The sequence below is a fragment of the Nelumbo lutea genome, chromosome 2, assembly GCF_056320005.1.
Source record: "Nelumbo lutea isolate HS-2025 chromosome 2, American lotus-T2T, whole genome shotgun sequence".
Classification (NCBI taxonomy): Eukaryota; Viridiplantae; Streptophyta; class Magnoliopsida; order Proteales; family Nelumbonaceae; genus Nelumbo; species Nelumbo lutea.
The window spans coordinates 2,869,644-2,894,409 of NC_142685.1; the positions used below are offsets into that span (position 1 = coordinate 2,869,644).

At 42.8% G+C, this 24,766-nt stretch overlaps 1 protein-coding gene across 1 annotated transcript; it reads left to right on the top strand.

The window, feature by feature from the left end:
- Positions 1-15,947: 15,947 nt before the first annotated feature.
- LOC148868096 (U-box domain-containing protein 13-like) lies at positions 15,948-22,889 on the top strand. The gene is made up of 4 exons (XM_088971529.1): positions 15,948-16,770; positions 20,129-20,245; positions 20,551-20,961; positions 21,405-22,889. The coding sequence occupies exons 1-4, from the start codon at positions 16,501-16,503 to the stop codon at positions 22,563-22,565; spliced, it is 1,959 nt and encodes a 652-aa protein (XP_088827655.1). The 5' UTR covers positions 15,948-16,500; the 3' UTR covers positions 22,566-22,889.
- The last annotated feature ends 1,877 nt before the right edge of the window (positions 22,890-24,766 follow it).

Below are 24,766 nucleotides of genomic sequence, written 5' to 3' on the forward strand. Positions count from 1 at the left end.
CCCAAACTGTCCTGGGGCGGGCCAATTCGGGTTGTTGCCTTTTGTAAGGCTCGGGGTCAAGGGGGAGCTCGTGCTCCTTGTGGGGGGTTTAGGCCGCGGGTTCCTCTTTTCACAGTTCGCGCCTTGGGCATACTGTTGTGTCGAACTGTTGCCTTTCCACGTGTTGAGTGGTTACGTTGTCGGGCCAAATCTTCCTTCATCAATTGCCTCCCTCTCCTTGCGCTAAGGGACTTGCCCTGGCATGGGGAGTCTACGAGGTGGCGGGTGGATTTGTCCCGTACTCTGAACTGGTTGACTGTAAGCGTGAAGTGCGCATTCATCAGGATTTTTTCGGGTTTCTCGATCGCCGAAAAGATGGAAAATATGCTGATCTATCTACAAATGCTGACAGATGTGACAATGCGTGTTTATTTCAAAAATTCAAAAAGCGCGCCGCTGGACATGACGGCGGGCATCTTTTCAAATTCAAAAAATGCGTCATTGTTGCCTTTAATGCGAGGAGACGTGCATTGGCGCCCTTTTCAGTTCGAATGACGTGTAGCCAGTCACGTCTCGCTCTGAGGAGACGTGCGGTCAGCACGACTGCGGGCCATTGGATTGGCTTTGATCAGAGCCGTTGATTCTCGGCTACTGTGGGTATAAATAGTCGGGGACCCCAGTCACTATCGTTATCCCACACTTTTCTTCTTGAGCTCGCGTCCCAGTTTCAGCTCGCGTTCACGTTCCCGTAGTCCGTTAGCTTTTTTTCGGGTGAGTACTTTCCTGGGATCCTTCTCCTTCCGATGTCTAGCTCGGATAGCTCAGACAGTTCTTTGAGGGGGTCAGATGAAGCCCTGACAGTCCTAGTGAACCAGAGGTAGAACTCGAGAAAGGGTTCGAACCAATAGGCCAAGTCGCCTCGGGTGGTTTGGCGTCCTCCTCCTGCTGAGGTCGGATGTTGGACAAGTTTGGGCCCTCGACCATGATGCCTAAGGGGCTTTATTCCCTTATTACCCAGTTCAACTTGCTTGGGGAGTATACCTATTTTATACCTTCAGGCAGTTTCCCTTGGGAACACAGTCCTGATGAGATCGTGATATTCCAGGAGCAGCTCGCTGCTGGTTTTTGCCTGCCTTTCCACCCCCTTATAGTCAAGGTCATAAACCACTTCGGTGTTACTGTCGGTCAGCTTCACCCAAATTCTATTCGTAACTTGGTGGGGACAATCCCCCTATTTTGCGAACAGATATTGCCCTTAGACTTAGAGATTTTTTCTTCCATTCTGATGCTTAAGAAGCAAGCGGGTCCCTTTCCCGGGCGTAGGCGGGCATATTACCTATCTCCTCGCCCGGGTTTTAAGCTTTTACACGATCTTTCCAACAAGGTCCTGGCGTGAAAACGGGACTACTTTAGGGTGCGAAGTGCATTGGGGTGGCCGTTCCAAACCGGGTGGGGGGTGGCAGCCCCTGATGCTGGTGTTACGCTTGACAAGGAGATGGAGAAGGGCCTCTGGCAATGGGCATGGCTTGGGCTAAAATTCCATCAGTATCTGACGGAAGCCAAGCTCATCGCGGTCGGTCTGAGTTCGGGTAGGTTTTTTACTTAGAGGCTATCTTTTATTTTATTGTCCTTTTGTTTTCCTTGATGTCGAGCTCTTTTGTAGGTGTGATGGACTTATAGAAGACTCGCGGTGGGAACTCGGGAACCCAAGGCAAGTTCAGGGGCATGTTGTCACCAAACCACACTCTTCAAAAGAGTAGAGAGGCCATTTATCCTGAGGAGGTCGCGGCATGGACCGAGCTTCCTTTGAACCGAGTAGCTTGTCGCGCTGCTATTCACGCCATGGTGGTAAGTCAGCGATTTTTTGTTGAGCTCTTTGCTTTTCTTTCTTGCTATCATTCTTCTGATCATTTGTTATTTTTCCTTTTGGTAGGTGAATTCTTCTATCCATGCCTTGGTGGCCCAAGTGGAAAGGAGCTCAAGGCAGTCACGAGCTGCCGAAGAGGCTTCCCGCGCTGCCAAGGCGGCTACCCGAGCTTCTGAGGCGGCTTCTCGTGTTGCTAAGGTGGTTTCTTGCGCTGCACAGGCCACGCTGGCAAGGTCTTAGAGAGATATCGAGGCCATGGGAGTTGTGGTGAAGCACAAGGCAGACCTGAGGCTGGACTTGCAGCATCAGGTTGAATACCTTCAAGAGGACATTAGGGAGAGGATGGAGATCTTTTCTTAGGGCGTCGAGGATGCCAAGAAGAAGGCCGTCGATGAATATATCGCTTTGCGGCGCTTTGATGACCTGATGGTGGGCTCGCCGGGGCTTTAAATTGAGCTAGTGGATGATCCGGAATACATACCCCGAGCTCGATATTATCGCCATAACCACTTTGCGTATTACTCAGAACACCGCTGACGATGAGCCGGATTCTGAGGATGAGTACCTCCGGGCCTGTGAGCTTGCCCCTTTTTTTTTGGGGGGGGGGGGGATGTAAACAAAGTATCTTGCAACAGAATGTTCTTTCGGTTAAGTGTTGTTGTTGCACTTTCTTCCTAACTGACCATGTTGCCGAACTAGCCATATGTCGATGCCCCTATTGGTTCGTTGGCACTTCGCTTGGTGCCCATGCAAAGGTCCTTGTTAGCCTGGCATCCTAGCCCTTAGGCTCTGGTATCGACTTGGTCCACTTCGCTTGGTGATCTATAGGTAGTATCGTCTCAACTTAACGACATTCCAAGCTCGTGGTACTTATTTGCCCTCTATGGTTTCGAGCTCGTATGCCCCCCCCCCCCGAGCGCGCTCTTTACTCGGTAGGACCCTTTTCAGTTTGGTCCAAGTTTTCTCACGCCGGGCTCGGGTGCCATGATCTTACAGAGGACCAGGTCGCCGACACAGAAGTTTCGCTTTTTTACTTTGGCATTGTAGTACCGAGCTACTCTTTGCTGGTAAGCTGCGGTCCGGATGTATGCGAGGTTTCTTACCTTGTTCAGTAGATCGATGTTGGTACGCAACTCATCTCTGTTTGACTGATCGTCGTATGCTTCTAGTCGTAGTGTAGGTATTTCAATCTCTGCTGGGATTACCGCTTCGGTGTCGTAGGTAAGGTTAAAGGGGGTTTCTCCCATTGCGGTTTTTTCTGTAGTTCGGTGAGCCCATAGAACACTTGGTAGTTTATCCGTCCACAACCCTTTAGCTCGATCTAGTCACGCTTTTAGTCCGCAGAGGATAGTTCTGTTCATTACTTCCATTTAAACGTTTGTTTGTTGCGGGTGCACAACCGATGTGAAGTTCTGTCGAATCCCCATATCTTGGCACCATTCCTGAAACTTGATATCTTCGAACTGCTTTCCATTGTCAGATATCAGTACCCGAGGTAACCCGAAGCAACATACTATGTTCTTTCAAAAGAAGTTCTATACGTTTTGGGCTATAACTGTTGCCAAAGGTTCGGCTTCTATCCACTTTGTGAAGTAATCTACCGCCAACACTAGGGACTTCCTCCCACCTGTTGCTGGCGGGAATGGCCCTAGGAGGTCGATGCCCCATTGCGCAAAGGGCCATGGACTGGTGAGGTACTTGAGGTTGGCGGCAGGCTGATGGTGGATATTGGCATGCTTCTGACACTTGTCGCATTTTCTGACGAACTCGACGACCTCTGCCTTCATCGTTGGCCAGTAGTACCCTTGTCGAAGTGCCTTTTAGGCGAGGGCCCTGCCTCCCAAGTGTCTACCGCACAGACCTTCATGAGTGTCATAGAGTACAAGCTCGGCTTCGACAGGTCGCAAGCAACGCAGGTAAGGGAGCATGTAGGACCGTCGGTATAGTCGTTCGTCTATTATGACGTATTTGGTTGCTTGGCGTTGCACCCTCCTGGCTGCATTGCGGTCCGGGGGGAGGGTTCCATCTAGCAAGAAGCTCGCGAGTGGGTCGATCCAGCTTGGCTCTGCTTCAAGGACGGGAACGACCTCCTTTGCCCCACCAAGAATGTTAGGCCGAGGTAAGTCCTCTATGTACATGGTTCTCATGGTGTTGTGACTCGTCCTGGCTAACCGAGACAGGGCATCAGCCTCAGTGTTCTCTAATCTCGGGACTTGCCTGATGAAGTGTGACTGGAAGTTGAGTAGAGCCTCCTTTACTTTTGCCAAGTAGGCGATCATAGACAGCTCGCGTGCTTCATATTCGCTCGTGACCTGGTTGACCACAAGCTGGGAACCGCTGCAGATAACTATGTGTTTTGCTCTTACCTTTTGTGCTACGTTTAGCCCGGCTATCAATGCCTCATACTTCGCCTCGTTGTTGGATGTTGCGAACTCAAAGCATAGTGTGTATTCCAATTTTGTATCACCCGGGCCGCACAGCACTATTCCAGCCATGCTGCCTTGCTGGTTCGAGGAACCATCTACGTGAAGGATCCATGGCTTCTCATCCCAGTTCGTGTTTGTCCTAATCAGGAGAGATGCCACACTGGCTGCTACTCCACGGGGTTCAGACTCTATTGGCTTGGGTGCTCCGAGCTCACTCGAACTAGGGATCTCGGGCTCAACCAGCCTAGGGACTTCGAGGCTGAACGTGCACTCAGCGATAAAATCTACTAAGGCTTGGGCCTTAATAGAAGTTCATGGCTTATACTGGAGGTCGTACTCGCTGAGCTCGATGGCCCACTTCGTCAGTCGACTGGAAACTTCAGGCATGAGTAAAACTTGCCTCAGAGGTTTGTCAGTCAAGACGATGACAGTGTGAGCCTGGAAATATGAGCGGAGTTTCCGAGCTGCGATTACCAGTGCGTACGCTAGCTTTTCTATCTGCGGGTATCTCATCTCTGCTCCTTGCAGAATTTTACTAACATAATAGATGGGTCGCTGGACCCGATCTACTTCTTTTATTAGTACCGAACTGATCACCTCGTCACTTGCCGAGAGGTACAGTTCTAAGACTTCGCCCTCCTCGGGCCTGGTTAAGATTGTCACACTAGCGAGGTAGTTTTTTAGCTCGTCGAACGCGAGCTGACAGTTTCAGGTCCATTCGAACCCTTTGCCTTTGATTCCTTTAAAAAAAGGCAGACAACGGTCTGACGATTTGGACATGAAGGGGCTCAGAGCAGCTATGCGACCATTTAGCCTCTGAACCTCTTTCACTTTTTGGGGTGGTCTCATATCTAGGATGGCCTTTATCTTGTCCGGGTTGGCCTCAATGCCACGCCAGTTGACAATGTCCCTAGGAACTTACCCAAGGTGACACCGAAAACACATTTGTTTGGGTTCAGTTTCATGCTAAATCGATGCAGAATTTGGAAGACAGAATCTAAGTCTTGTATTAATTCCTGTGAAAACTGCGTCTTGATGACCATGTCATCTACATAACATTCTATTTTTGTGCCAATTAAGGGCTGAAACAGCTTATTCACAAGTCTTTGGAAGGTCACCCTAGCATTTTCAGCTTGAAGGGCATGACCTTGTAACAATATAGGTCGAACTCGGTTATGAAGCTGTTTTTTTCCTCATCGGACTGGTCCATCCTAATTTGGTTATAGCTTGAGTAGGCGTCCAAGAAGCTTAGCAACTCATGTCCCGAGGTCGCGTCCACTAGGCGGTCAATTATGGGGAAGGGGAAGCAATCTTTCGGGCAAGCTTGGTTCAGGTCGGTGTAATTGACGTGCATGCGCCACTTGCCATTCGCCTTTTTGACCAGCACTGGGTTGGCCACCCGGCTCGGGTAATGAACTTCCCTTATGAAGTCCGCTGCGGGGAGCTTTTCGACCTCCTCGTTGACTGCCCTCCAGCGCTCCAGGGCTAACTTGTGTTTCTTCTGTCTAATGGATCTGACTACAGGGTCAGTATTAAGTTTGTGAGTTATAAGGCTAGGGTCAATACTGGGCATATCGGTCGTGGACCACACAAAAATGTCTAAATTTTGAAGTAAGAAACTCACCAGTTCGGTTTGTAGAGGCTCCTTGACGGAAGCACCGGTCTGTAGTGTCCGGGCTAGGTCCATAGCCGAAGTTGGGATTGCAACCGTTTCCTCTGTGGGCAAAGCTCGTTCCTCGCCCTGCTCCATAGGCCGCTCCAGTTCAAGGTCGTTGGCCGCCTTGGTTTTCCCTTTAGGGCGGCAACATAACACTTGCGAGACTCAAGCTGGTCGCCCTGTGCTACCCCTACACCGAAGTCTGTAGGGAACTTCATTGCCAAATAGTAGGTGGAGACCACTGCCCGTAGGACATGCGTGATTGGCCGCCCTATTATGGCATTGAATGGGGAGGGGGTGGTGACCACCAGGAAATCGTGGTTGAGTCTGACCGCACAGAGCCATGTGCCAACTTCCACAGGTATTGTTATTTTTCCAATGGGCCTGACTTCCTCTCCACTGAAGCCCACCAGAGGAGTGTTCGCGGGCTTCAACTTGCTCTTCTGCAACTGAAGCTGGTCAAATGTCGTCTTAAAGAGGATGTCTGCCGAACTACCTGAATCCACAAGCACGCGCCTGACTTCAAAGTCACTGATCCTTAGTTTTATGACAAGCGCATCATCATGGGGGTAGTGGACACCTTGCGCATCGTCTTCTGTGAAGAAGATTAGTTCTTTCGCCTTCGGCCTCTTTGGAGGGTTCTGTTCTTCTCGGGTCACTTCACGAACTGACGTCCGGGCCGTTGCCAAAGTACAACCTACTACCACTGAACCTCCCACTATTACATGGATGGTTCCCCGAACTGGCCTCTCTTCCGGAGGCTGTCTTTGCGATGGTTCGGCTGGCCTGCTGCTAGATTCGGGGGCATCTCTTCCGTGCTCCCCTTGCTGACCTGTCTTATTATTATTATTATTATTATTATTATTATTATTATTATTATTATTATTATTATTATTATTATTATTATGTTGTACAAAATTTCTCAAGTACCCGCGACGGATGAGTCCCTCTATCTCGTCCCGGAGATTATTACATTGTTCGGTACTATGACCGTGATCTCTATGGAAAGTACAGTACAAATTTTTATTTCTCTCGTTTGGGTTTCCTTTTAGGCGAGGTGGCCATTTTATGTATGGGGCATCTTTGATTGTCATCAAGATCTCAATCTGCCTCGTGTTTAAGGGTGTGTAGTTCGTCCGAGCTGCTAAGGGAGCTCGGGACGGCTGGCTTGGCTTCGCCTCCCGGGTCGGGTTTTTTCTTCTGTCATCTGGGTTGGAGGGCTTGGCTTCTCTTTTCCTTTTCTTGACTCCGCCTTCGATCTTTTGGCTGATCTCTTCCTCTGTTCTCATGAACTTATCCGCGAGCTTGAGGAACTCGGCCACGGTCGCCGGCTGGCTGGCTACCATGTGCCATTTGAACTCCTTGTGTGTTACTCCTCTCTTGGCCACCGCGAGCTGTACCGCGAGGTCCAGTCGTGGTATCTGTAAGCACGCGTCATTGAACTGCTTGATATAGCCCCGGATGGACTCTCTTTCCCTCTAGACTACTCCGAAGATGCTTTCCTCAGTTCTAGGGCACCGCTTGCTGGTAACGAAGTGTGTGGTGAAGATCTGCACGAATTGGGTCTAGCTTCTTATTGACCCGGGGGTCAGGTTCCTGTACCAAGTGCGGGCCACCCCCCTGAAGGTGGTGGTGAAGGCCACGCACATGCACGACTCACTAGCCCTTGCCAGGTGCATTTGGGATTGGAAGGCATCGACGTGGTCGTTGGGGTCGAAGGACCCATCATACTTGTCTATAGGGGGGAGTTTGAAGCCTCTAGGCATGGGGACTCGTCCAAGCTTGTCTCTTCTTTGCCTCTAAGCTTGGGCAGGACACAGGGTGGCAGTTCGGTGACTTCGCTGGCGCCTTCGTTGTTGAGTGGTCCTGGTACTGGTGCTACTGGCTTCTGTGTTGCCGAGCTCGATGGGCCCGGAATGTTGGTAGTCTGCTGCTATGACGTTGAATCGGTTCTCTGTGAGCGGGAGCTCAGGCTTGGAGCATCGAGGTGCTGACTTTGTGGGTGAGGTTCCCGACCTGCCTGCGAGCTACGAAGCGGGGGTGATTTCTCTTTCCCTTCGGCCCGGGGATGAGGCCTGGCTATTAGGGGGGTTCTGAAGTTGGGAGGCTTCTCCTCGGTGATGGCGTGCACCCTGAGGGGAAGCCTTAACCGGCTTTGGAGCAGGGTGCCGGGGTGGAAGCAGCGGTTGGTTCATAGGCAGTTGGGGGAACTGCTGCTGATAGTGATGTTAAGAGAGGTGGTGCAATACTTGGTGCTACTAGAGTTGATGCTGCTGGAATTGATGCATTTGGGCTTGCATTGTCCGCATGCACTGCATTAAGTCGTCAAACTGGCTCTAGCTAGTTGCTAGGGGGACAGCGGTTGGCTCAGTAAAAGTTGTCTCGACAGGGAGAGGAAGGGGGGACGTTCACGGCGGGTAGGTTCACCGGTGCCACTGTTCATGGCGCATTAAGGCTGGGGATCCCATCCACCAGAAGGGGGATGGTGAACTGTCCGATGCACACCACAGGGGCTTGAAGTTGTTCCCCGGGGGCGTTCATCTCCGCGCTACGTCCGACGTTGCTTGAAGAAGCCATGAGTGTTGTGGTTTCTTGGAAAAAGAGAGGTTATGAGAGTTTTAGAGGGAGGCTTTAAGAAGCGTGTTCCCACAAACGACGCCAATTGATGGAGCGCAATCCGGTCGGTTCTAGTTGTCAACGATTTTTCCTCCGGCCGAAGCAGAAGGTGCCTGAAATGGGGAGGAAAGCGAGTATCTCCGGGGAGGGACCCGGTGAGAATGCTCCGAAGCTCAAGTTAGTATCCTTAAAGGCAAGGTGATAAACCAGATGGCGCAAAGTTCACATACCTCATTCTTGGGGGGGTAGAACACCTTTTTATAACCACTTCGCGCACTCACTCCTAAGCTTCTGTCAGGTCGGGTATGATTACCTGTGCTTTTGCCAATTTGGGTATGATTACCTGCGTTTCTACCAATTCGGGTGTCCTTACCTCTGCTGGGGCAGAACTGCCACTGCTCTCTTTGTCGGAGCCGTCTCTGTAACTGGAGATGGCGGTGGCAGGTGGTCGTTGAAGTGCGGCTGTCAAGCATCAGGTCCCGAGTTAGTCAGGTGCGCCACCTCTAGATACGGACTCTTTCAGTGTCAAGTACGGTGCGGTTGTTTAGTTCGGCATCTTGGAGGCAAAGTGCTGGAGTGGTGTGCGAGGTGAAGTCTTGAGTTTGAATAGAGATGTGGCCCGAACTGTCCTGGGGCGGGCCAGTTCGGGTTGTTGCCTTTTGTAAGGCTCGGGGTCCAAGGGGGAGCTCGTGCTCCTTGTGGGGAGTTCGGGCCGCAGGTTCCTCTTTTCAAAGTTCGCGCTCTAGGCGTACTGTTGTGCCAAGCTGTTGCCTTTCCACGTGTTGAGTGGTTACGAGGTCGGGCCAAATCTTCCTTCATCAGCCTTGGTTTAGGTGGCGTTCGCTAGCATGTAAATATTGTGGACGAGACCATTTTGATCCTGTCTATGGTAAGATATGGTGTTTCTGCTATGTGTGGGCGGTCCCCATCCATAAAATATCGTAGACATGGATGGGCCACACCCTAATTTATCATCCATAGTATTTTCTTATGGATGGTCCACACTATGGTGTAGATAGTTTGTGGGAAGGTTTTAGTGTAATGCACTTAGGTTACATTGGTCCAATTACTCTCATTTTATTTAATCTTTTAATAAAATATTTTATCAATAAAATAATAATTTTTAATGTTAATTCTAGCACAAGTCCAATGGTTCTCTTTCTCAACTCTTTTTTTCATTATTTAAATATTAAAATTTAAATATTTTTATTAATAAAATATAAAATTTTTAATTATTTTAAAATGCAATTATTGTCTACATATTGATGCCTTTTTTTTCAATTTATTTACCATATAAAATGCAAAAATTAAACATTTATGATCGACTGTGTAGATCTCCCATAAAATGTATATGAGATACGTGGAATCAAAAAATGTGGTGTGGACCACCACACCTACAGAACACCAACGTGGATGTAGACTAGTCCGGCCCACACAATCTATCCACAAATCAAAACAACTATGGATTGTAGTGTGGTGGGGATTGGTCCCAGCCAGAGGGTGTGGTGTAGACCAATCTACAACTACCTGCTTTTCATCCACACTATAAAACACCCCTTAAATGGTGTCCTCAAAGCCAATCAGGATACCGATAGTTCTTAAATGGACTAGTTAGGGTGCGTTCTTTTGTTTTTTTTTTTGGATTTTGAGAGGGGAGAAAGTTGGTCAATAGGATTTTGGTTCCCACTGACCAAGAATCCCATGTTCTTTTTTCAGCTTTATGTGGGATTAGGGAAAGTTTATTTTCTTAGGTACCACTTACTCATGAAAGTTATACTCATATAGGAGATGGGTAAATAACTTTCCCACATAGGGGGAAAGTTGACAACACTTGAATGGTACAAAAATGTCCCTTTTAATAATGACTTTCTATGGCTAAAATGATCATTACCTTATTTACCTGAAAAATAAAAGAACATGGACAAATGCACTTACCCGAGTAAATGTTTCCGAGAAAAAACTTACCTAGTTAATTGTATTTACCTTGAGTAATTAACTTGCCGAAAAGTGAATCAATCCATGATACCATCGTGTTATAAAAATTAAAAAAAAATAATAATAATAATAGGCTATTAATTGAATAAATAGATTTTCAATAATGGATTCGACCATGATACTGATAAAAAGAGAAAAAACACTACAATACCGGAAAAAACTTAGATCGTTACACCAATGGAGTGATATCATATAAATGGTAATCGATTAGGTGGTATTTATCAAAATTTACGGAGGTGATTGGTCAAAGTCCTTTCGCGGTAGATTTTCCTTTTTATAATACAGTGTTTTAAAAATTAATCCAAACTGAATTTATAATCAGATTACTGGTCTAATTGATTAGGTTAAGCGATTGACAAATGGAAAACACTGGTTAGTAGGGGTGCAATCAAGAACTTCTGTATGTCTTGATTCGGTTTGAGTAAAATACTATTAGGCTCTAGTTCAATTTGAATTTAAGTTCTTAATTGGAACTTAGTTCAATTAAATATTCGGTAAATTTAAATTTAATTCTAAAAAATATTTTTATATTTTATAAATATAATATATTTTATATTATATAATATATGTATGCATATATTACTTGAATCAAACTTGCAAACTTTCGAACTAAACCTATTATTATTTAAGCTTGAGTTAAAATAACTAATTAAACTTATATTAAAATTTGAACTTGAGTAGAATCAAAGTCGGACCAAATCTAATCGAAAATTTGAACCCAAGCTAATCGATTAAAGCTCAGTTCAATTACAATCATGGATTTTAAAACCAACTCAGTGACCGAATCGGTCAGGGGTCCGATTATTGAGTCAAATGGTTTGATCGTTCGAATTGAACGTTTAAAAGTGTTCGAACGGTTAACCACCCGATTCAGCGATTCACTGACCAAAATCAATGATTTTGAAGGAAATTTTGGTTTTTGAAAAAAACGGAACTAATGAGATGACCAATTCTCGATTTTTTCGATCCGACCATCCAATCCGATCCGATTTTGAAAACCATGATTACATCCCCTTCATCTTTCAAAAAAAATTACAACCCTTTGGTCGGTGGGCAAACGGTCTCCCACTAAGTCCAAACATCCATCTTCATGCTTTTGTTTTTTCTTTTCACAAATTTAGATAGAGGCTGCAGAAATTTCTCCCCGCATGAATCACCTCGTTGTACATCATCTATGAAATGGCCCCATTAATCAATACAATCTGGTTGATAGTTCGTTTGCTTTAGAAATTTGGTAAGAAAACGCTGCCGACAAAGAAAATCTTTATTTATAAAACAAGGGGAGCTTTAAATTTGTAATTATTATTATTTATTTCTCAAGCAGAAACAGAAAGTTAGACAGTCGAATACCAAGCACGTGGATGCCATACAAAAAGGCCGATGAAAGACCCACGATTACATTTGGGGTCCCGCACTCGCAGCAAGAGTTCAGTTTTGGCTTAACGATCAGAGGGTTTAAAACAGTCTAATCACGTTTAATGTACGCTAGAAACGATGTACCCCTAAAATAAAATACTACACGAATAAAAAATAAAAAAAGAGGTGGATGGATATGTATGGAAGTGGAACTGTGGAAGGAAAGAAACAAAGCAAATGAGATCACGCAAAAGGGCATCTGCATCTGCATCTCCATCATCTCTATGCTTGCACTTAGCTGTCCTTGCGGCGGATCACATGCGCGAACATCGCTTGCCCCTGTATTGATTTGAACTCGATTTGAAGAAGATCCAGGTTTCACGTATCAGTATCATTTTTTGCTTGTGGATATGTATCGCTGCAATGACACGGACGGCTGCGATTAGTTTGTTAACCCCCCTAGAGCGGATCGTGCCACGATGGAACGCACAACAATCATTCAGTACACGGCAACCATGTGCCGCCTGGGTCCCACCGTGGCCCATATGTCTTTTGGACTTTTTTATACACTGACTACTGACTGGACACTACCCAACCCTTGGCCTTGGTACTTGGTAGGGCTAATTTGATCCGTCCCCCAACCCGACGCGACGACCCTGGGTCATAGCTTAGCGGCGCTCCCGGCTCCCGCTTGGCTGAGCCGCTGACGTACCCAGCAGCTACGGCTCCTTCCTTTTTAACCCAGTTGGCCAGTTCATGAGTTCAACCGCCGGCTCCTTCCTTCTCCTCTCCTAACTTCCTAAGCAATGTCGATACTTCATACTTTAAATCCACAAGAAAGAAAGACATTTTCATTGGATCCTCGGGGCAGTGATGATTTGATTGAGGTACGATTACCAATAATGATCGGATTCGTCTGAAGGATCCAAATATGATGGTGCTAAAAATATAGTGGCTAGGGACAGATCCCATTTATCACTATTATTACTATTTTTTTTTTTTTTTTCTATTGTGCAAGTTTGGGCAATGACTGAATGGCCTGGTTTGTTGAGATGGGATTTCGTGAAAAGCAAAAGGCATCCAGCTGCACCTCGGTTGAAAGTATAAGCCATGGGAACACTAAAATACAGCATCCAGTATTGGCTCGATTTTATTTTCAGAAGATATCTGATTTCTTGTTTGCTTGCAATACAATCTAATTTGCACCAGTGTAAAAGTATGGGAAGGAAAATGGATTAAGTGCATATTCTAATTTATTTTTCTCCTTTTGCAATGCAGAAGAATAATAACTTGATGAAGCAAAGTAAAATTCAACATAAATTTACACATTTTTATTTATAGTCCTAAACATTTGTATTAATGCAAATGAAATTGCACATCAAACGAACAAAGCATATACTAATTTGACATTGTTAAGTAGTGACTTCTGCAACCAAAGGATTATATTTATCATCCCAAAGTTTGGAAGGTTTTAAAATCCTTTTGTATCGTCCTATCGAGCTATCTCCAGGTCGACCAATACGATATTAGTCATATTGTATTAATATTTTAATGGGTAAAAGATTTTAAACATACCTGAGTTTTAGGAAATTGACTTAAACATACCTTCAGTTTTCTCACAGGACTTAAAATATAACCTTCTCTCCGCTATCATTAATGGCATTAACAAAAAGACAATATTATCTCTCTGTTACAGAACACTAGCCAGCTTTTCCATTTGTCTACAGCATCTTCGGTTGATGATAACGCCCATCTGCAACATTTTGTTTCTTTCCTCTCTTCTTCATTGGCATTTCTCTGCAACTTTGGCCATGGTTGAGAGAGTGAGTACTAAAGAACATTTTGCCTGCAATATGTCTACATCGTTCTCACTTCTTGGAAACTTTGTTGTCACCACTACTAACAATAACAAAGCTCTCAAAGCAATCATGCATTGGAGAATACGAGTATGAACCATAAAATCTTTATCATCAACCAACAATTTTGGCCCTTGGAAGTAGGGAATAGTAGTAAGAGGTCTAAACCTTTGTGATGAGAAGCTAATGGCTCATAGTCATAGCCAAAGATTATTCTTTGTAAAACACCTCTGAGTTCGAGGTTTTTAGTTCACTGTTGTGAAAATTAAAATATCCCATGGACGGAGATAGAGATTCCCATTTGAATGTGTGGAGTCGACTCGATTCAACTTCTTTCTTCTCCACCTCCCATGCCCAAAGACTTTCCAAAATCTCTAAAAATCCAAAGAAGTTGTCTGTTCCCATCTAGGTTTTGGGTTTCAGTGATTAACACCTTTCCTTTGTTCTTAATTCAGGCCTTCTATTTGCAATCCAAACTATATGAAAAATCTAAAATCTTTGTATTTTTCATCTGGGTTTGGCGAGTAATTGATGTCATTTTCCCAAATCTGTGAAGTACCTGTCAATACCAACCAAAGTTCCACCAAAAAGCTCCTAACCAGAGATTATACTTCTATTTTCACCAGGGATTTCCTCATTCTTATGGATGGAATTTATGGACTCTTCAACAGGGACCTGAGAACTCTGCCTAGTTTATTCTCGTTGGGTCCAAGTCCTGAAAGGAGACAAAAAGAAAAAGAGCTATTAGCCCATTCTAGCAAATACCATATATAAGACATAATCACGTGGGAGGAAAGAAAAAGGGCAAAGTGGGGCTTTTTCAAATATTAAATTAATCATGTGACAGGGGAGGGTCAGGGTATGTTTAAGTCTAATGGGCTTAGCCAATAAGGTATATTATAATTTCTCTGCAATATTATGTTTTTATACATGCAGTCTACTCTGACTTGCAAAAGTAGGAAACACTCGGATGGTGGATGTGGGTCATCGTTACAAATACAACCATATTTGTTGTATATATTGCCTAAGTCATATCATTTGAATCGGACAACCCAAGATTCAAGAAGCATGTCCAGCAAATTGATGCTGGTTTGCCAAACCCACCATTTGTCCTTTTGATGCAAAAGTAACTAACAATACACATTTGTAGTGGTATTGGTAGGTAGGTAACTAATATTATAAAAATAACAAGTTAAAAGAGTACCATAACTTTACTTTTTTTTTTTTTTTTATGTTTATGTCATTTACCTTGTTTTTTCTAATTTTATACATTTGGTTTTCTAATTAAATAAATCAACAATGCAACTTAAGTAGGCTGAAAAAGGCACTACCTTTATCATACGGCATATGTATTAAGTTTCTATATATTAAGATTTAATTCCATCAAAAGCTATAGAATAATGATCATGCTCTTCAAAAGTGCCTTTTCTTTGGGTATTTTGCCCCACTCCAGCCAACTCTATATCACACCCACACTTATTCAATTTCTTACTTGTATTTGTATTTATTGCTGGCGTGGAACAAAATGATTCATCCTTCCGCTCTTAAAGCAGCTATCAAGTTCACTAATCCTTTTTTTTTTATTAAAAAAAATTTCCTCTAATCCAATCTCCTTATATTTTCTAACTTTGCTCTTTTCTATATATAATCATACCTTTTTTTTTACCCCAAACACAATTGTAGCTGCTTGTCTATTTATGCTATGTTCCCTTTTTTCCCTCGTAGGCCATTACAAAAAGGCTATCCAAATTATAATGCTTCTATGTCGAATAGTCGATTAGATGGCTGTGACAAAAAAGATGTATTGCTTGGCAAGTCTTTTTCGAATGATTTTTTGGAAGATTTAACAGTCAAAAGATGTAATAGTTTTTATAAAAAGATTTTGAAAACCCACAGACCGTTTAGTTGAAGGTGCATCTTTCTATGTATATTTTTGCACGAAGATGAAACAGAAAAAGGTGAGAAGCTCATTTCTAAATTCCTGAAATAAACTTGAATTTAGCTTCTTGTGTCTTTTTTGGAGTACAATCTTTCTGCAACTAAATCTTCACACAACCAAACCTAAAAAGACAAAAGCACATACTACTAAACTTCTAAACAACCAACAGGCAGAAAGATGTGCCAAACGAGGCTTCATTCAATGGAGAAATTGAAAGCTCGGTATGTAAGTGATAGATGAAGGGAAATGGATGTCATAGAGTGTGAGGATTTTGACAAAAGCAGTAGTAAGATGGCCAACGGGATGCGAAACAAACCGGTTCAACCTGATCCGGCCCATCTCTTTCAATGGATGGAATCATGGAATGGTGTAAACTCACATCACGCTGAGTCTCTCCAACTCGACTTAACCCCACAAAGAAAAGCGAACAGCGGGAGCTGCACTTAAATTCTAACCCCAGTTAAGTTGACGTCAAGCTCAGCCGGTGCCGCGGCCGCGCGGCCCGCGCCAGAAAAGTCTATGCGCGTGAACAAAGAACTGGACTTTCTTTTGTTTTGGCTGAACTTTTTTTTTTTTTTTTTTCACATTATGTATGTCGTCCTGATGATGGAGTATCGAGTGTGAGAGTTGCTGTTAGATCCCTTTTACGAGTAACATACGCCAAAATCTGCAGACGGTCTCCGACCTCTCTAAACCAAATTTAGCTCAAATCTTAACTTCTGGGGTTGTTTTTTTGTTAATTTGATTGGTACAAGACGGCACACATACAGACACAGCGCGAGACGGAGAGAGAGAGATCTTAGTTAGCCATGGAAGACGAGAAGGGGGCGCTGGTTCAGAAGCTAATTGACATCGTTAATGAAATTTCTGCAATCTCGGGCTACAGATGGGCAATTAAGAAGCAGTACTGTAACCTTGCGAGGCGATTGAAGCTCTTGACTCCAATGTTTGAAGAGATCAAAGAGAGCAAAGACCCCATCCCTGATGAGAATGTAAAAGCCCTAATTTCTTTGAAGGAAGCTTTGGAATCAGCTAAGGAGATGCTCAGATTTGGTGGCGAAGGGAGCAAAGTTTTTTTGGTGCGTATTATCGGTTTCCCTCATCCAATACTTTTTTTTTTTCTTTTGAATTTCGTAATCTCCTTTTGGTTTCATGGACGGATCTTTTCACGATCTCCTTTTGAGCACTTGTTATTTTAGTTGTTAGGGGATTCTTTCTCTCTGACTTTCGGCCTATAATTCCAGCTTAGGTGTTGTTTTCTTTTTTTTTGTAACTTCTTTCACTTGCTGCGCCCACGGTCTACATACGTTACAGTTAGCGATTGTTTATAGATGGACTTGATTCTTTTGTTTTCCTTCCTCAATTTCTCCTCGGAACTTATGGATTTAGTCTCTCTCTCTCCATTCACTAGTGTTGAAGTTGGTTGGGACTTTGCAGCTTCAAATAATCCTTTGTATTAAGCTTCAAGTGCAGGTTGAAAATACCGTCTAGGGCATGGACATATTTATAAAACATTGATAGGGAGAACAAAGCGTAGTTTGATGCAAATATGCCATTCCTGGAATGAAATTTCTCTCTTTCCTTCTGCATTTTACATTTTTTTTTTTTTTCATTTAGATTTCTTACTTCTGCCGCGGTTGTTGTAGATTTCTTACTTTTAACGTAATCGTTGACAAGGTCTTGCGCCGGCCCCGGGTGGGGGTCCTTTTATCACTTTTTCGAGTTACAACTAACCGTCTGGCCTTATCTGTCCGCCCATTACTGAACTAGTTGGAATCTACGTATAGAAAAAACCATCGTCCAAGTTACTGCTTTTTTTTTATAGTACAAGATGAGCGATGCATTGGGTTTTCTTTTCCAGTTTGGATTGATCATTCAGCCAGAGGACACAGCTGCATAACTTAATCCATCGGACTGGTACCAAAACATATATGAAGTTGACGTTGAGCTAGCTCTGGTGTAATGATCAAGTAACCATTAACTTAGTTTTCATATGGAATTGGTGAAAGGAGGTCTAAATCTCTTTGAAGGACGACTTTATCTTCTGCTGTATTTAACAAAGCACACTAACTTTTTCAACATAGGTGGAATTAGTGGGACTCTTATCCACGTCTCTGCTGGGACTTCCCAGCTAACATGCCAACCGAGCCACCACTCAGTTGGCCCATTCAATGTTATATGCAACTATGCATGATGCATCTATAAATATATCATCTTTAGCCAACCTGACTTAGCTTCATCTATGTATGTATGTTTTTATTATTTATTTATTTATTGTAGAAATGTATGTATCTACATGTATGATTGTTTATAAGTATGTCAACGGTTATAAGTTAGGAAAATTTTCTCTAAAGTATGATTATTATGTCATTTTATATATAATAGTGTTAAAATTAAATTGACCTCAACCCTTAATTGTGGAAAAAAAAGAACATTTGACAGATGGAAGTAGGGAAGTTGGGCCAACTTGAATCAAGCCCTATCGCAACCCAATCCGAAAACTTTGCATAGGATTAGGGTTGACCTCAACTCAACCTGACTTGAACCCCTCCCTATTTGAGATCACTGGGATATATTTTTATTTTTTATCAGTAACAGAGCAGAGATGCTTTATTGTGGTAAATTTCAAAGGCAAGTAGGCAACCCCTTCCCATCTCCTAGGGGGGTAACTTTTCCACCTGGGGGAAGTTTCCAACACTTGGATGGGACAAAATTGCCCCCATCTCCCAGGTGGGTAAGTAACTTTCCCAGCTGGGGCAAGTTGCCAACACTTATGGGACAAAATTGCCCCTTTTAATAATGGCTTTTTATGGCTAAAATTGGTCATTGTCTTATTTACATGGGAAATAAAAGAACATGGGTAAATGCACTTACCTGGGTAAGTATTTCCTTAGGGATTTATCCGATTAAGTAACTTCCCGAAAAGAGAATAGGGTCTAAAACACATGTTAGTTTCACAGGTATAAAGTGACTTTAATGGATCGGGATGTGTATATTTCAATTGTTTCTTTTCTTTCTGCATATTAACAAATGATACAATGAAGAGATTCCTCAGATTCATTAGTTTCCGGTGAAGGACCATACCGTCCCATTTCATCTTTACCTTTTCAATTTCACATCTAGCTATTTAGCCATTTGACAACATCAAACATGTTCATGTTATTAATTTTCATTTGACTGGATTTCCTTTCCCTATGGAACTGTGGAAATGTGGATCAAATCTTTGGGATGAGGGTATAGGTAGCTGGGTCTATTGTAAACATTCATTTCACGTATCATTACAATTTCAAGCTACCAGTAAAAGAACTGTAGATCTGATCCTTAAGTGTTTAGTGGAGATGTAAAACTTGTATCTCAATTGGATCTGTAGTAGATGTCTTGAAGGTATTTTATTTGTTAGGTCAGATCGTATTAACATCATAGCAACAATCTAGAATATCACTTTGATTGAGCTACAGCAACGATGACTGACCTACATATCTACATGCTTAGGATAAGTGGGTGAATGGTGTTTGGAATGAAGGATACATATGTTTCCATATGTTGCAGCTTCCAACTGATGATTTTTGGCCCCTTTATAGATGTTACATTATCATGTTATCAAACTAATATAGTGGGTCTGCACCATGCACCGCCAAAGTTGATTCTTTCTTCATTTTCTTTTCCTTTGTTTTCTCTTTTTCTTTATCTTCTTATTTAAAATGTGAACTAAATACCACAGGAAAATGCAGACAATCATGATCTGTTAGATGGAATTGCTGCAACTTGACATGCAAAGGTGTAGACGTTCATCGCACATGGCATGATGATCATACAATGAATGAATCTGTAATTTGTGATTGTCTTTAAATTCTAAAAGTAAAATATTGTGGTTGATCTAGAGGGAAATATAGATTGAACTGCTAAATGTGCAATGCTGCTTATTTTGGCCATTGAGATATCCTACATGGGACCATGGAATGTTGGATTGCGGTCTTGAGTGTCTATAGGCTACAATTTTAATTATGAGATGAGCTAATTTTATACAGTTGCCAAATGATCATGTTCTTCTGTGAGCAAATTTTACATCTTACGGAATGATTTGGACATGAAGGATTAAACAAGTTATAATTGAATTATTGATTTTTTGGCATTTTGGAGTATTCTTTACCATAATATCATCTCTGATACTTCATCTATCTTGATCAAAGTGCATCATTTTTTTTTTTGGAAATGAATTACCTCTGGCATGGCTTGCCTATTATGGACATGCAGGTATGTGAATAAGCATGGGTGGGTGTGATTTTTTTCTTTTTCTTGGGGGGAGGGGGCAGGGGTTGATGGGGGATTACATCCTCACACAGGCATGCTCTTGTAATCCGATCATGTGCATGAGAATTCGGATCTTACATAATTTATTGTTGTATTCCAAGCTAATCACTCCCTGTCCACTTGAAGGTTCTAGAGAGGGAGAAAATAATGAACAAATTCCAGGAGGTGACAGCTCAACTGGAACAAGCTTTGAGTGGAATTTCCTTTGATAAACTTGATATATCAGATGAAGTTAAAGAACAGGTAGAGGTCCATCCTTAAAACTATGCTGTCTCTCTTTGTCCAAATGTTATATCATCAATTTCTAGTACTATTCAATGAATTCTTGAACCTTGGTTTCGTAGAAGTGGCAGTATTACGGCTGCAACTTGGGTCGGCCCAAGTTTGCGTTTTACACTGCTTTGGGCTTGGGCTTCGGGCCAAGGCCATTCAAATTTTGACAAAGCCACAACCCGAGCCCGCCCAAGTTGCATCCCTAGACAGTATATAAGAGAAGGTCCTAATTTTATTTGTCCTTTCTGTTTCATCCTACAAAACTTTCTTCCCAGGTTGAGCTTGTCATTGCTCAGTTCAAACGAGCTAAAGGACGGATAGATGCACCTGATGTTGAACTGTATGAGGATCTTTTATCTGTTTACAACAAGAACAGTGATGCAGATACAGACCCAGCGGCCTTAAAGAGATTGACAGATAAGTTACAGCTGGTGAGCATAGCTGACCTCAAGCAAGAATCACTAGCTTTGCATGAGATGGTAGTTGCAAGTGGTGGAGATCCTGGAGAGAGCATTGAAAAGATGTCAATGCTGCTCAAGAAAATCAAGGATTTTGTGCAGACTCAAAATCCTGATATGGGTGCTCCTGCAAATGAGAAGACTGAAATCCCAGTCATACCAGAGGATTTTCGCTGTCCGATATCACTAGAATTAATGAAAGATCCTGTCATAGTGTCAACAGGGCAGGTATATATTCCAATTCATAATCCACTTCAAATGCACCACAGAATTCTTTTTTAATTTCTGTTCCTTTTCTTTTTCTTCTGCATCAAATGACATTCATTTTTGAAGAAATTGTTAGGATAAAACTGTTACTCTGTACAGGAGAAATGCAGTATTTGATGCCCAACTATTTGATACTATATTAGGAATTTCCTATTGGAAACTTGATTGCTTCGGGTTATCACAGTGAGTTTGCATCCAGGGAAAAAAAATTATCTATTTTGGATGTTTACTATCCTTGATGTAAACTTGTTATCTAGGAGTTCTTGTGGGAACCATTCAATGTTAGGTCTGCATTTTTTGTGTTGCACATACATCACAGGGTGGAAAGTGTTTAGTTTTCTTTGTATCCTTACTTCACTCTTATATTTTGTACACTAAGGTTCATTTTACTCTTCTTATTGTAGACATATGAACGAGCATGCATTGAGAAATGGCTTGAAGCAGGGCATGTCACATGTCCAAAGACACAACAGAAACTTTCAAGTACTGCCCTTACACCAAACTATGTTTTACGTAGCGTCATAGCCCAGTGGTGTGAAGCCAATGGGATGGAACCCCCTAAAAGACCGAGCAATTCACGACCTAGTAAGGCTGCATCTACGTGCTCTCCTGCTGAACTTGCCAAGATTGATATTCTCCTTCGGAAATTAACATCTGCCAATATTGAAGACCAGCGTTCAGCTGCTGGTGAGTTGCGCCTTCTTGCCAAGCGTAACGCTGACAATCGTGTGTGCATTGCTGAGGCTGGTGCTATCCCCTTCCTTGTTGGTCTTCTCTCAACTACTGACCCACAGACCCAGGAGCATGCTGTCACTGCACTGCTCAATCTTTCCATATGTGAGGATAATAAAGGTAGCATCATATCCTCTGGGGCTGTACCTGGTATTGTGCATGTTCTCAAGAAGGGGAGCATGGAGGCACGGGAAAATGCAGCTGCTACACTCTTTAGCCTGTCAGTGGTAGATGAGAACAAGGTGACAATTGGTGCATCTGGGGCAATCCCAGCACTTGTAATACTGCTGGGCGAAGGTAGCCAGCGGGGGAAGAAGGATGCAGCAACAGCACTCTTCAACTTGTGCATATACCAAGGGAACAAGGGAAGGGCAGTGAGGGCTGGAGTAGTCCCCACACTAATGAGACTGCTCACAGAACCTGGAGGTGGAATGGTAGATGAGGCATTGGCCATACTAGCAATATTGGCAAGTCACGCTGAGGGGAAGGCCGCAATTGGAGCTGCAGAAGCTGTGCCAGTCCTAGTGGAGGTGATTGGGAATGGATCACCCAGGAACAGAGAAAATGCAGCTGCAGTGCTGGTGCATCTGTGTTCTGGGGACCCAAAACATCTTGCAGAGGCCCAGGAGCTTGGAGTGATGGGTCCATTGTTGGACCTTGCACAAAATGGCACAGACAGGGGCAAGCGGAAAGCTGCACAATTGATCGATCGTATGAACAGGTTTGTTGAGCAGCAGAAGCAGGTTCAGGTGCAAGCTGAAGCCCAGGCTCAGTCTCAGACCCAGATCCAGCATTCAGAATCACCATCTACAGTAGGAAGCATTGATAGATAAGTGCTTTTTGTTGTGTTTTTTCTCCTCTTCTTTTGTCTTGTTGGCTTGGTTTTTTGGTTCATTTGAAAAGAGACGGGGTTTTTCTTGATTAGGGATGGGGGGTGGAAGAGCACCTGCCCATCTGTTGCTAAGTTATTCATTTGTTTATGTGGGTTGTGGCCCCTCATACGTTAAAGGGATGAAGATGTGAAGAGCCATCCGAAGAAAAGGAAGAGAATCCAACATGTTAGACATAAATGTGTAATTTACAAATTTATAATGTACTACTGTAAAACATCCTCAATTTTTTGGAAGGAAATATATCTTTTAATCCACTAAAAGAAACATTTTCTTTTCTCATTGGCATTGAACTGTGGTTGAAAGTTGAATCCAATCGTTGTATTCAGAATTTGCCACTTGAACGTAACAGTGAGAGTGTGTTCATTCAAATAAATGGTGATTCAGAACCACTGTAGTTTTATCTAATTTTGCTTGGGGATAAAAGGGAGTGGAGGCCTGTGCTACCGAATGTGTGGAACGTATTTGTGCAGTGCGACAATGAATGACATTAGTCAAAGCAATGGCACTACTGACTACATTGAGATTGATTGGACTACGACCGATAGATTAGCTAGCACCTTATGTGATGTTTTTTTCTTTAGGTGAACATTCGAGTCTGGCTGGATGTGTGTGAGAATTTGAGCCCACTCGTGCCAACCAGATCAGGCCTGCTCAAGCACCAAGGCGCGCGCGCTATGACTCGGTGACAGACCGCATCTCAGTGCAATATTTTAGGGACCTTCACTTACCAAGTCTAACACAACACTTTACACTTGTCTGAGTGGAAACCCAAACCTTATGCATTGGGAACTTGAATATGGTTAAATTGGAGGAGAGCAAGTGATTAGTGAAAACTGAAAACCATGATGCATGCGAAAAATGGTTGAGGGAGGTAAATAAAATGAGATGATTTTGATGGTTGTAGTATTGGGTGAAGAGATAAAACTTACGCTGGCGGTCTTGGATATGGGAGGAGAGACGAGTGGATGAATGGCTGTCGCATGTTTCAAATATGGTGTTGGTGTTCTGCTTTGAAGTTTAAAGTTTGACCCGGTCTGTCAGTCGGTCATTAATCACTATGTCAAAAAATAACATATAATCATACCATTTTTAAGCATTTAAGTAATGTGCCGTATTTATTTCCAAAAAACTTATCCTGTATTCGAATAATCGGAGGAAGAACAAACTGTATTACATCTGTTTTACAAGCTGAATTATATGCTATTTTGCAGGCATTATCAGAAAATTTTCAATAGGGGATCAATGAAGACTATATATATTCGGATGCTCAACAAGTTATCAACGCTCTCAATCAGAGGACTAAACCAGCCTGGTCTTGCCATTGGCTTTTGTCGATGATCAATTTACTAGTTTCTGATTATAGAGTCATGTTTATTTTAATTATGTAAATAGAAAATATAACTGCTCAGCCCACAAGGTCTCCTAACTAGCAAAGAACCATTGTCAATCATGGTTTTCTCTAACTGTCACGAAGGGATACCTAAAGTGGAAGACTATATCTCTTTTTCCTTTGTTTAATATAATGAATCCTTCAAAAAAATAAAACTAATGTGCACATAATTCCTAAGTTTAGAAGCTTTTTGTCTACCGTCACCGACACGGACTCGGGTTTTTAGCATCACTTATACGTCTCTATATGATGGCATGTCTTAGACGTAGGACAGAGTGTTATAGATTATGCCCTTTCTCATGTCCTCACACCGTAGATAACCAAGAACGGAGGAGAATCTAATGCTTGGGGATACTTTGCTTTTTCCTAGTTCACTTTCAATTACATCCGCCTTGTAAATAGGGATGACAATTTTTTTCATCACCTCGATTTCTGTGAGGATCTATTTCAAATGGGGCGGGCATGGGGACAATTTTCTTTCCACGGGGTTAGGGGTGGGGAAATTTTCATCCCCATTGATGGGATGGGGTGGGGATGGGGAGAGCACTCCCCATTCTGTGGGATCCCCGCTAATATATGTATACATGTACACATACATACATATATATATATATATATATATATACATGTGTCTATATATTAATATTTTTAAAAATAATATAATTAAATATATTTGAATTTTTTCTAATATGATTGTAATTTTTATATTTTTAATAAAATAAAAATAAAAACAAAATGATTGACATCATAA